At 38.8% G+C, this 14,278-nt stretch overlaps 1 protein-coding gene across 1 annotated transcript in view; it reads left to right on the forward strand.

The window, feature by feature from the left end:
- LOC106530009 (FH1/FH2 domain-containing protein 3) overlaps window positions 1-14,278 on the forward strand; it is a gene marked incomplete at its 3' end in the record, with an annotated part of 51,880 nt that overhangs the window by 25,855 nt on the left and 11,747 nt on the right. The window contains 7 exon segments of the mRNA XM_014025559.1: window positions 2,888-2,955; window positions 4,919-5,024; window positions 7,670-7,764; window positions 9,637-9,748; window positions 11,272-11,366; window positions 11,455-11,598; window positions 12,784-13,166. Coding sequence (XP_013881013.1) covers window positions 2,888-2,955; window positions 4,919-5,024; window positions 7,670-7,764; window positions 9,637-9,748; window positions 11,272-11,366; window positions 11,455-11,598; window positions 12,784-13,166 — 1,003 coding nt within the window.

Consider the following 14,278-nt stretch of genomic DNA (forward strand, 5'->3'; position numbering starts at 1 on the left):
GGTTGTCAGATTCTTTGGTTGGGTTGTCAGATTCTTTGGTTGGGTTGTCAGATTCTTTGGTTGGTTTGTCAGGTTCTTGGGTTGATTTGTCAGGTTCTTTGGTTGGTTTTTTATTTTTATTTTTTGGTTTTTTGGTTAGTTTGTTAGGTTCTTTGGTTGGTTTGTCAGGTTCTTGGGTTGGTTTGTCAGGTTCTTTGGTTCGTTTGTCAGATACTTTGGTTTGTCAGGTTCTTTGGTTGGTTTTTTATTTTTATTTTTTGGTTTTTTGGTTAGTTTGTTAGGTTCTTTGGTTGGTTTGTCAGGTTCTTGGGTTGGTTTGTCAGGTTCTTTGGTTCGTTTGTCAGATACTTTGGTTTGTCAGGTTCTTTGGTTGTTTTGTCAGGGACTTTGGTTGGTTTGTCAGGTACTTTGGTGATCTGTTGGTTTGTCAGGTTCTTTGGTTGGTTTGTCAGGTTCTTGGGTTGGTTTGTCAGGTTCTTTGGTTCGTTTGTCAGATACTTTGGTTTGTCAGGTTCTTTGGTTGTTTTGTCAGGGACTTTGGTTGGTTTGTCAGGTACTTTGGTGATCTGTTGGTTTGTCAGGTTCTTTGGTTGGTTTGTCAGGTACTTTGGTGATCTGTTGGTTTGTCAGGTTCTTTGGTTGGTTTGTCAGGTACTTTGGTGATCTGTTGGTTTGTCAGGTTCTTTGGTTCGTTTGTCAGGTACTTTGGTTTGTCAGGTTCTTTGGTTGGTTTGTCAAATACTTTGGTGATCTGTTGGTTTGTCAGGTTCTTTGGTGGGTTTGTCAGGTTTTTTGGTGATCTGTTGGTTTGTCAGGTTCTTGTCATCTTTTTGTTGACTGTGATCTGATGTTGGGCCCTGTTGTATGTCTTATGATTCCAGTGCTCAGTTTATTGATTTCTGCAATCTCTGTGTGATTTTTACTCCTGCAGTGTGTTTGTTAGATCATGCTGTCTGTCCTTGGTTCCTGTTGTCTGTTATTTATTTTACTTTTTTGCAATTTTTCTGTTGACTCCTGTGGTGAGTTGTTGTTCCTGCAGTCTAACCGTGCTTGTAGAACGTTCTGCAGCAGATCATGGGTCGTCGGCCCAGTTAAATTCTAGGAATCTTCATGGGGCTGCGGCTGATCTTTAAACCAAATCAGATGCTTTAACTTCCTGTTTGCTGCTCTGTAAACAACAATCTGCAATAAAGATGATTTGTTAACATTCTGGTTGGTTCTGTTCTTGGGTGGTTGTGTTTTTCTGGTCTGACATGATTCATAGATGGCTTCTGTTTACACTGAAGACACAAGGTTACTAGGTGGCATTTCTTTACAATTCTTCAGAAACAGGTTAGAGCTAAGTGAGCTTTGAAATGTCTCTTATGTGGCGTAACAAGGTGTCTGGCCACAAATCTTCACATTTATTTAAGACTGAGCAGATTTGTTGCTGAGTTTATTCTGAGATTTGTCAGCTTTGAAGCTGAGAAAATAAAGTGTGAGCCTCATCGTTGTTTACCCAGCTGAACGAAGAGGAAAAATGTCATGAAAAACAGAAGTTTCTCTCAGACTCAGTCATGTCATTCAACTCATATTATCCTCGTTATTTTTGCTTTCAACGCTTTATGTTGAAATGTTTGTAGCAGTTAAATTTTTCATTAAAGTTTTTTTGGCCATGGACTATTTTGAAGCACCGCCTACTGGAAGCGACGCGCAATGGTTTGTGGGATTGTTTGGGGGCAAACAAAAGAAAAGTAAACGATGGGACATGTTATTAAAGTTTAAAGTTTGGATTGTTGCACATTTTAAAATGTTTATTTTGGTTCATGAGGTACCAACTTCTAAACAGAAAAAGGACAAACTCGTTCAGAATTTTTTATCTGCTCAACTGTTGGAATTAGTGCCTAAAATAGCAACGTGGAAATGCAAAATAGCTATAATACTGCTGTGCAATATTTTTACTCTTAATATAATATAGTAATTACTATAGTATAGCACTATTTTAAATCTATTGCCAAAGAAAATCCCAGAATATAGTGATCTTATTAACAGCATTATGAGCAGTGGGGCTGGATGATAAACATATAATCTATATATAATCTTGACAGGCTGACCTATGATTTATTAAATTCTGAGTATAAAATGTCCTTTTGGCCACACATCAAATTTGGCTTAAATATTAATTCAAAATACATCTTTTTGTTTTAACAGTGGTAAATGCGTTTGTTATTGTGATCTGTAGCTTTCTGTATTGTGTATATTATTGTTAATACATAAACCATACACCATTGTATGGTCAAGTTTTAGATAGATAGTCCATATGTTTGTAATATTAAGTGGTCAAAATGATCTGTAGTCAGGAAATGTGATGTGTGGCCCAGATCACTGTAAACCACGTTAACATATTTTGCACAAGATCTACTAGGCCGAGTGATGACAATCTTGTTTTCATTATTCTAAATATTTTAATATTTAAACTGTATCTGTGATCATTGTTGCACATATACACAAGTAAAATACAGTACACAACCCATTTTAAGTCATTTAATTCACACCGTGCGCTAGGCAAAGATGGCGGTACCCGCAAAATAGTCCATATGTGGTTAAATGTTTTACCAAGATATCTGTTTAAAAAAGTAAAGATTCAAGAAGCCCATAAATGAGGGCTGTGGTCAGTGTTGTTTAATCTAAATGCTTATATTCCTAAAACGCTCATGTGATGAAGGTGAGGAGGAGTAAACTCTTACATTCTATTATAAAAAGGTCAAAAATATTCATATTTGAAACAGTTGTTAAATGAAATTTCCAGCAGGGAGATCAAAAATAAATGATTTTAAATCAATAAACATGTTGGAGTCAAAGTGTGAAACCTTGTTTTTGTTTGAATCTGTGACTTCCTGTGTTTCAGAGAGGCTGTACAACTCTAAAGGTCCAGAGCTCAGACGCTGTTTGTTTTCACTGAAGCAGCTCTTCCAGGTAACGTACCTCATCCACCGGACTTTACCTTCCTTTCATGTCCAGGTCTTCTTAACAGGATGTCGACAGGCAGGAAGTAGAAAGGCAGGAAGTGTTTTAGGTTCAAAGTTCTCGGACTGAAATTAGTATTTAAGACAAGAAAAACAGGCGAAAAGTACTCAGACAGATGTACTCAGGCTAAAAATACTTCGACAGGAAATACTGAGGTAGTTTAATGTCCCAAATATGTCGAATTAATGACATTTTGTTTTGTATTTACCAGTTTGTAATCTGAACTCATATTTTCAATCTTAAGTTTTAACTGCAGAAATATTTTTGCTCCACTTTTATATACAAATAATCAGAATCGGATACATTTTCTACTACATGGTAACAGTCAGTGGTGGGCAGCGCTAAACCAAAAATTAGCTCCACGATTTCGAAAGCGCTTATAAAAATATTTTAGACACGCAACTTCAAAACCGCTTATGCCGGAGAAAAACTAGCGGAAGCTAATTTTAAAGCCCAAGTTCAATTTGACACTTACTAGCTGACAATTCATGTACAATTTATACACAACACTGCCAACTAGCGGTGTATGAACTCTTTTACAACTTAACTCTACAACTGCCGATTGCTGGGGATCTGATTTCCTGAAACAGACCTCTGGCTCCTGGTGTAAAAAACAAAATGTTGTTGAGGATTGCTAGTACGGCTGATTTTTTTTAAAAAGTTGTTGAGGATTGCTGGTTTGGCTGCTTCTTTGTCTTTTTCTTTTGTTTGTTGTAGATTTTTCATTAAAGAAGCATCAATAAAGTAGTTTTAAAACTGTTATTGAAAAACTGAAGCGATGCATTCTGGGTACATGACGGATTTTATTTGTGACGGCCTGGGAAATGAAAGCACGGGGAACAGGAAACTAGTATCTTCCCTTCAAAATAAGAGCTTGGATTTTAAAGTTTTCCAGTTCACCTGAAACTCATCAGACTGAAGAAGTCTCTTGGAGGAGAGACGAAACGTTTCACTAAAGAACCATCCAGAGGACCTACTGATTTTTTCTTTTGGATTTTTTTCTACCTGGATTAGGATGTTTTCTATGTAGTTGCTCCAGTTGACCACTAGATGTCAGTCTTCACCAACATAACATATTTAAATAATTCCGTTGGTCGATTGCTCTTGAACTCCAGCGTTTAAACTTTTCTTTTTTTTAAAAAAAAAAAAAAGGAGCTCCGATTGTAAAGTAAAAATAAATCAATACATACAAAATTTTAGTATGGATTACAAACGTTTACTGTTTTAGCTGTTGCCTTCCTGCTACGTAAGCAGACACAAAGCATTGTGGGAAATGAGAACCGTGGCCGAAAGCAACAGTCAGCAGGATGTATACCTTCACAATAAGTGTGTTTATCTGGGAGGGGTGCTGTTGGATAGATCACATGTTGTGATTCATTGACAGCCATACCTTGATGTAATGATGACTGGAAGATAATTAGTTATTAGCAGTACTGCATTTTAATTTTAGAAAGCGCAAATCTGCTTATGAATTATGAAAATTAGTAAGACCGCTAAAGCGTAAATGAAAAATTTAGGTCCGCAATTAGCGGATTTGCGCTTTAGCGTGCTGGTGCCCACCACTGGTAACAGTAGTCTTTTATCAAAGAAAAAACAGTCCAAATAAAATCTATTATACCAGCTGATTGAATGAATTTACTGAGCAACAGAAGTGAAAAATGTTCATATAAAAAAAACCAGCAGATGAGTTTTCTGCTGCAGGAGGTTTTACTGAAACTGAAGTCTTTCCTTTGATAAACTCTTTGTTGTTCCTCTGATCTGCTGCATCATGTCAGTGCTGGTGGGAGGTGAGCCTGAAGGGTTAAAGTTCTTTGTTTCATGTTGAGCAGGCTGAAACACGACGATGAGGAGCTGAAACTCGTTCCTCTGCCTGTTCAGAGGTCATTTGACTGTAAGTGTCTGCTGTCTGCAGGATGACAAAGACCTGGTACCAGAGTTTGTGGCCTCTGACGGCCTGACATGTTTCATTAAAGTTGGAGCCGAGGCTGATCACAACTATCAGAACTACATCCTGAGAGGTGAGCGTTAAAGAGGTTCCACACACAAACATGGTCGGGTTAACATTATTATTATTATTATTATTATTATTATTATTGTTATTGTTATTATTATTATTATAGTTGTGATGATGACTCTTCCCAGGAGTTAACATCCCAAAAAATTCACCCGAAGGTCAGACCGTGCTGTGCTCAGAGGAATGAGCTCTAATAGCCTCTTTTAAAACCTTACTTCAGGTATGGTCACTCCTGGTCCTGGGGGGCTGCAGGCCTGATGTTTTACTTGTTCCTCTGCTCCAACACACCTGATATGATGATTATCAGGTTTCTGCAATACGGAGGACCAACACTGACATAATTAGAAATAAAAGCAGAATTATATGAACCACTAAATAAATACATTTAAAATGCACCAATGAAATTTAAAAATGAGAAATTTATCTCCTGTTTTATATTTTAATTGACTTTCATATTTATTTTTCCAGGTTAGTTCCAATAAATTAGTTTATACTGTATATTTGAACACATAATTTCAATTTTACTGTTTTTTAACATATATTAATTGTTTTTCCTTTTATTTCTACATAAAATTGTGTGTTTTAAATGTTTATACTTAAATATTTTTATATTTTTTCCCAACACGTCTTTTTATTTCTATGTGTTGCATGCTTGTGCCTCAGTTTAGCTAAAAGTTTAAAGTTTAGTTTAAAACAAAGACAAGGAGGAAAACATTACCTGTGTGTTTATTTTTAACTAAACTTTAAGCTAAACTGCAGCAACACATAGAAATAAAAAGACTTGTTGGACAAAATTATAAAAATAATTCAATTTAAGCATTCAAGAGACACAAATGCATGTACAAGTAAAAGGAAACACTATGTAAAATATATATTAAAAAAACAAAAATTTAAATTATGTGTTAAAATATGTATTTATTGGAACTAAGCTGGAAAAATAAATATGAAGGTCAATTAAATGATAAAACTTGAGGTAAAGTTCTCCTTTTTAATTATTTTGGTGCGTTTTAAAAGTATTTATTTATTTAAAGATTCATCTATTTCTGCTTTTATTTCTAATTATGTCAGTGTCGGTCCTCCATACTGCAGAACATGAAGAGGTAGTTCAGTGACTGAATCAGGTTTGTTGGAGCAGGAAACATGTGAAACATGTAGGGCTGCGGCCCTCCAGGACCAGGATTGTCGACCCCTGTAGGACAAACAGAATATTATTGAATCTGTATAAATAAATCTCTACAGAAACTGTAAATTTTCTGTTCGTAAACTATCATACATTTATTTAGAATGCAAACTAGCAACAGGAAGAACTAAGATCAGATTGATTGAAGATTGAAATATAGCTTGTTTGGAAGAGCTGCAGGAGAAACATCTTTAATCTCTAAAACCAACCTGGCAGCATGACTTGTCTCTGAACGGTTTTATTTGAAGGAAACAAGACTTCTAGAACAAAACCATTCCACAGTGCAGATATTTACCCATAATGCACTGCAGCATATCAGCACGGTGGTGGAGGGATGATGGTTTGGACCCCTCGCTGTCACTCACTGGACTTGGACCATGAAATCCTCTGTAGACCAAAGGATTCAGTAACGCTTTCTTTTACGGTACACTTATTACCATGTATTTACAAGGTAATAAAAAGGTTAATTAAATGGTAATTACTACCTTATTACCATGTAATTACGTGATAATTAGGATACAATTTTACTATGTAATTAATTGTCTGCAGTAATGTATTACAATTCACTATGTAAGATCTAAATAAGTAGTAGGTAATTAGTAATTAAAAGAAAGCATTACCAAGGATTCTAGAGTCTGAGTCCATCATTCTGAAGTTTGGGCAAAACCAGGTCCAGCAGGGACCTTATCCCAAACACAGCAGCTGATCCACAACAGAACGGGTCAAAATGAAAAGAATCAAGGTCCAGTCAGAGTCCAGAACCTCAGTCTGATTGAACTGCTGTGGGACCTTCAGAGGTCTGAGCAGAAACCAGCGTCTGCAAACCTCATTCAGCTGAACTGAGCAGAAGAGTGGGCCAAAATTCCTCCACAACCACGTGAGAGATGGATGAAGTCCTCCAGAAACCCACTGCTGAGGGTTCTGCTGCTACCGGAGGGTCTCCCAGCTGCTGGAACCAGGTTTTCAGTGGGTTCTGTCCTGTTTTTGTCCACTTGAGGTTAAATATTTGGACTAATTTTAGAAACTGGTGGGGGCCAGATCGGTTTTCTGTCCTGAAATATTAAACCCTGAAAAAAACACTGACGGAAGGTGAACTTTTCTTTTTCCATGTCTATAAAAACCCAGAAGTCTCTGATGAGTCTGAGCTGTGAGGATGAACCAGACTCAGTAAATAAAAACCATTCAGTTGAACTCGTTCACAGAAAAATAAGATTTAGTTACAACAAAGTAAGTTCAGATATTATATTTGATTTTCTAAAGACCGGTTAAACATGTTTGAAAGATAAAAATGTTCATCTTGTGCCTTTAATATGTTCTGACTCAAACTGTAAAAGAAAAAAACATTTTTCTTAGTTTTAATGTCTAAAGGAGTGTGAGAGTTTGTTCTCACAGAAAGCCACAGATTATATGTTAGTCTGCAGCAGCTGGACTCGTCTGTGGAAACTTATCCATCCTGTCTGTGTCCTCAGCTCTCAGTCAGATCATGCTGTTTGTGGACGGCATGAATGGAGTCATAAACCACAACGAGACCGTGCAGTGGCTCTACACGCTCACAGGAAGTCCGGTGAGTCCCTGCGACTGTAGACAGACATCTTTTTTCAATCTGAGGACCTTTTCAAAGCATGAGGGCCAAGTGTCACAACTGTCAGGCTACGTTCACCTCAGGTACGCACAGATTAATGTTTTCTTAAGCTCCGTTTCATACAGTATTTATGGTAAAGATTCTAATTTAACTCTGATGTGAGCAGTCCACAGTCCTGAAGACATGACGTGTCACACAGCTACATGTTTATCAGTTCAGGTGTTGCTCTATCACAGGAGTCTGCAATCTTTATGATCAAAAGAGCCATTTCTGCTCCTTGGCTCACTAATAAAAGTGTTCAGAACCACAAAACAAGCTAAAACTGTGATTATCAACTGGTGGTCCATGGGCCTTTTCAAGGACTTTTTGGTAACCTTGACGTCCAGTGGAGGTGACATTATAAAACTAACAAAAATACTGTGAATTTTATTATTTACTATTATTTTTACACATCAGGACTAGGGCTGCAACGATACAGAAAATTCACGATTCGGTTCGATACTTTAGTCTCATGGTTCGATATTTTTTCGATACAAAAAAGAGAAATGTCCATGCCCCTTTTAACTTGTATTTTATTTAAATTAATTATGAACATTTGTTTAACCTCAAAAGTACAGTTTTTAAATTAAATGTTGCTGAAACAAGTTTCTCAGTGGATCTGTCCTCAAAAATACAGCCTAGGTGGAGTAGTCGAACACAGATCCACTGATCCTTCAACACAGAGCATCTTCAGAAGACAAGTTGATAAAGTAAATTTTTTAAATCTGTATTTGTTCCATACAAGTGTGTATTGAACCTAAAGCACTGTTCGATACGGTTCGATATGCCCCAGGGCAGCTGTGGCTACAGTGTAGCTTACCATCATCAATCAGTGTGTGAATGTGTGGTGCATGAAAATTGTAAATTGTCTTTGAGGGTCTTGAAAAGTGCTATATAAGACTAATGCATTATTATTATTATTATTATTATTATTATTATTATTATTATTATTATTATTACGTAATTCATTGCGCCGTCAGCATATTAAACAGAAAAACAAAAGGTGGAATGTTTTTATTTATTTTTTTTTTTTTTAATGACAGAGTTTAGAATTATCTTGGACCAATAAATGTAAGTTAAACAACGTAGCGAAGAAACTTAAGTTGCAGTGAGATGTTAAATAAAATGCAGTTACAAAGTACAGAAACTGGAACTAAACTCAAATTATTAATGCTTTCCATTTATTTACTTGTAATGTTTTTAAATAAAACTAATATTTGTGAAGTTATACCAAAGAAAACAACTGAAGTGATGTGATATAAAACATATCACCATGATAACGAGGCAGCGCGTGGTCACGTAAACATACGTCTTCCGTAGACTAGACCGCCTCATTTCACAGCCGACACCATCGTCCTGCGTAAACCGTGGCCAACGTTGACCGCGGTCTACGTCTGCTGCAACCCATGAACTGAGACACAGCCATTGTTACAGACTCAGTCATCCAGGACATGGCAGGTACAGAAAGCAAAACAAAAACCATGGCATTGGTATTGATGGCACCAATATTTGGATTGATCCACGTACCTGTGCTTTAATGTAGAAGTCTGATGAAATGTGAAATGACCATTCGGACCAAAAAACGAGCTAACTTAGCACCACGTGTGATGGTGAAACAAGTGTGATTTGGAAAAAAATCAAACGTGTCATTCAGGAATCATGTAAAACATGATATTGGGCACAAATGGACAAAGAAAATGTAAAATGAGTCTTTTGCCTGCAGTGTGAACGTAGCCTAAGAAACTTGAGTCAGGGCAGGTTTACAAAGCTGCGGCGCCTCCTGCTGGATGAACTCAGCTGTTTGTGTCTCTTCAGTCTCGTCTTCTGGTGAAAACAGCTCTGAAGCTGCTGATTGTGTTTGTGGAGTACGCAGAGTCCAACAGTCCTCTGCTCATCAGCGCTGTCAACACGGTGGATGGAAAGAGAGGTACGTTGTTCTATTTTACATTATATTCATTTCTGTAGCTCTAAACTCAGTTTACACATTAACCCAAAACCTCTAACTCAATAACAGAACCACACATGGCACGTGATACGACAAACTGTTATATAACAGTCTGTAACAATGATATCTGGACTAACAAAGACCTTGTAAAACCTTTGACCTTAATTTGTGACCTTGATTTTAGAACTGGGGTGTAAGAAAGATTACGACATGCTGTCTAAGTAGTAGCACCGATAACCGATTTTTAAAGCACCTGACCTGCCAATTCCGATTTTGGCCAATACCAATATTTAGTTTTGTTTTTTTAAACTGACACTATCAGATGTTAAAAGGTCACAATACACCTTCAATGTTCCAGTTTTATTTTATTGAAAAACATCAAACGACACCCTTGAAACAATACAAACTTGCTTTAACTGGGGAACTTTAGAGATTGACCGAAAAGGTTTTTTTAAGGCCGATTGCTGTTGCAGATTATGTGACATCAGTCTAATCCAGTGGTGTTAAAAGTCGGTCCTCAAGGGCCGGTGTCCTGCATGATTTAGGTGCTGCCCTGGTTCAACACAGCTGAACTACGTAGTACTTAATTAGTAGGCCTCTGCGAACCTTGATGACATACTCAGGAGGCCTACTAATTATGTACTCATTAGGTTCAGCTGTGTTGAACCAGGGCAGCACCTAAAACAATCAGGCCACCGGCCCTTGAGGACCAACTTTGGACACCACTGATCTAATCGATCCCCAATATGTGCTGCTGATTTCTTCGTCCATTTATGATACATTTACAGAAACAGACTTTCAAAGTGCAGATACAGCTAATTTAGACTGTTGAAAATAAATTACAAGTTGAAAACGTACCCTTATTGTTGGCTCTCAGTCTTACATCGTTAGCCGCCACCGCTCTCTTCCAGGAAGGGTGTGGCAATGCATGCAGCCATGGGGTCTCAAGGCATGGTTGTTGAATGGACCAATGAATCAATGAACACAACCAAAATATCGTCTGGCTGATGTATCTGTCAACCTCTAGACAACATCCCTCTCTCTCAGCAGAGCAAAATGGGACAGTAGATGACAAGATCAGTGGATACGATCAACTCATGTAAATATTGGACGATCTCCCAAAATCAAAGATCGATAAATCTTCTGTCCAAATTATCGGTGCACACATAGTATCCAGTTGTGTCAAATTATCTTGAGCAGATCAGATGTTATGGTTTAGACAATCAAAGGCCTTTGAGCTTGGGATGATAAAAAGTGTAGACAGTTAACTGATGATGCATGAAGTTTCATAAAATTACAAAGAGTAAATCAAAAGTTTTGGGCGGTACAGGAAGAAGTTTACGGACGTATATCTGGACGGAAGGACAGAGACTAAATTGTTACATTTGCCTTTGACAGCTGAATTAAAAGCATTAGTTGTTATAGGACCGAGCTTTGGTCACCATGAGGAATAAAGGACCTGCCATGGTAGCCATCATTTCCACATCAGGTGTGTTATGTTGCAGGTGCAAAGCCATGGACTAATGTGACGGAGGTTCTGATGGAGAAAAATGGTTGTGACACCGAGCTGCTAATATTTGCCATGACGCTCATCAACAAGGTAAATAAATGGTCGTGTTTCATACAAACAATCTTCTGTCAAATTTAATGAAGTTGTTGACGAGTTAAACTTTGTGTTTTTACATCAGAGTCTGGTTGCTCTCCCAGACCAGGACTCGTTCTACGACGTGGCCGACTGTCTGGAGCAGCTGGGAATGGAGACCATCATCCACAAACACATGATGGACAAAGGGACGGAGCCGGACCTCCGAGCACAGTTTTCTATTTATGAGGTAAGAGCAGGAACAACAGGTGTACCTGAACTATTTTAACTAGTCAAACATGCTGATAAACACTTCTGATTATATGATCCATCAGCTGATTCTGCTTGGAGAGACCAAACATGTCCAACACTTTGTTTAGAAACAACAAGCTACAAGGGTTAACATGTTAGCAGGTGTATTAGCTACTGCTAGTTATCCTCCTGAGACCTTTTTCTGGATATGCATTTTTCTTTATCCAAGATACTTGGGTTAAATAGGACCTAATATGTATAATAACTAGACTCTGTCATGGTACAGGAAGTGGTTTTTGCAAAAAAATAAAAACATGTCCTCATATGAGGACACTGGGTCTCAAAATGTCCCACTTGTTGAGGAATACCTGAGCCGTTAACAATCAAGAAACGTCATGATAGCCTTTCTGGTGGTTCCATTTTCCTAGTTATTTTGGCAACACAGCAGCCAGCTGTTGACCAGAGCAAGATTAGTAAAGATCATCATCATCATCATCATCGACAACTTTCAAATTGCTCTTCAGTTTGAAGAACATATTACGTGACACAATGGCAGGAAATTGCAGAGCATTAATTGGTTGAACAAATATATCACTTGCAAGAACTATTTACGTTTGTGAACTGTTGTAAATATTTCCAAATTTGTTTAACAAAAATTTGTGACCAAATATACCACTTACACTATTTTCATTTTTAAACTGTTCTATATATTTGCAGTTTTATCCAACCTCATGGCCAAATTAATTATGAAATTATAGTCCCAATGTCCTCAAATGAGGAATTTATGTTTACTAGCATTGTACTTTTCTTCAGTTGTAAACATTTGTTATGCTAACCTGTCTTATGAAGCTAAAGATGTAACTGTGCATAAATATGCTGGTTTCAAGCATTAAATGTAACTTGGATTGTTACCTTGGACATTTTTTTCTTACCAGAGTTGCTTTTTACTGGGATCCGCCATCTTGTTTTCACCAAATGAGTGTAATATTGTCATGAGACCACTAGAGGGTGCTGGTAGTGTCCTTTAATGAGGCCAGTGGGTTAAAGTTGAAAAAATTGATGTTTCATGGACAGAGGGGCAAAATGTCCACGTATGAGGTCGCAGGGTCTGACCTGTGTGTGTGTGTGTGTGTGTGTGTGTGTGTGTGTGTGTGTGTGTGTGTGTGTGTGTGTGTGTACTCAGACATCCCTGCGGAACGAGGACAACGACTTGGACGACTCGTCCCATCACCTCCGTAAAGACAGAAGGAAGTTGGCGGTCGGCGAGCAGGAGGGACGCAGGGGCCGCCGCTCGTCCAGTCAGGACCTCCCCAACCTCCTGCCCCCCTCCCCCACCCCGTTCACCGTGCCGTCCCCGTCCTCCTCCAGCCCCGTCGTCTCCCCCGCCATATCCTCCCCCAGTCTCACGCCGGTGCTCGGCGGCAGGCCCTTGTCTCCACTATCCTCCGACTCCAGCAGCTCCGCCTCCAGTCCGTCCGGATCCCGGAGAGGGTCCCCGCTGCCTCCCCACATGGCCCCCAATGGCAGTGTGACCACGGAGCAGGAGACGAAGACCCCGCCCAGCCCGTAAGTCCCCACTGTACACAGACTAACCCCTTCATTTCACCATCATCTAAATGATTTCCTGTCTTTAATCAACTTTAAAACAATTATCTTTAATCAGGAAGTCTGGTCTCTTTGGCAGCTCTAATCAGCTGAAGCAGAAAAGCTTTCAGGACAGCAGTCGCAGCAAAACCTCTGAAGCCGGGTTCACACCGAACACGTTTTGAGTAGCAAAAACGCGTCCATCGCCTTAAGTTGGACGCGCTACGTTCAAACCGAGACTAGAGGCGCGTCTGAAGAGGGAGGAGCATCTTGGTTTTTTCGGTCTGTCTTTGATGTTGGATGAAATAAAGATAAAATAAAGAAAATGGCTTTGCTTTATTTACAGAGAGCAAGTGACACCAGATAATTAATTCACCGGATGATTTAAAGGCGGTTTGTTCAGCTAGTTTCACCACTCCAGGAGCTGCGAGCTGACAAACTATTTTTTTAACACCGCGGTCAGTTTAACGAGCTGCTGACCTGCATCGGTGCTGCTATCTCCTGCAGACGGTCAATTTCAGCTAAAGAGCTCCTGTCCGTCTGTTTCAGGTTAGTGGGCAACAATCAGGAAACCGTCACGTGGAAAAATGAGCCTCTGATTGGTTGCTGCGGCGCGTCGCGCAGCAAAATTCCAATTTTTTTTAACTCAAGCGTCGGCTACTTTGGATGCACCGCATGCACGGATAACCCTCATACCTCACCTGTTGCTTCACACCAAGCTAAACCGGCTAGACGCGCATCCACCATAGACGTTACATGTAAACTGGCTGCTGCTGCTGCTCAAAACTCATCCGATGTGAACCCGGCTCGATAGTTTTTATTGAACCACAGATTCAGCAGCGTTGGGCTGTTGTGTAAAATGTAAATAAAAACAGGAAGTGGTGAAATGTAAATGTGATCTGTGCCTCTGAACCAAATGTCTTGCTTCCAAAAAACTTTTGTTTCATTTTTTCTTTAAATTGGCAAAAATTCTTAGTTCAAACAAGTCATGTTTATTGTTTTCTTTGTGAGTAAAGTTGAGGTTTATGAAATGATTACAATTTTTGATGTTCATTTACATTTTACATCACAACTTTGCCCAAACTGAGCAAGAC

The sequence above is a fragment of the Austrofundulus limnaeus genome, unplaced genomic scaffold (assembly GCF_001266775.1).
Source record: "Austrofundulus limnaeus strain Quisiro unplaced genomic scaffold, Austrofundulus_limnaeus-1.0 Scaffold484, whole genome shotgun sequence".
Classification (NCBI taxonomy): domain Eukaryota; kingdom Metazoa; phylum Chordata; class Actinopteri; order Cyprinodontiformes; family Rivulidae; genus Austrofundulus; species Austrofundulus limnaeus.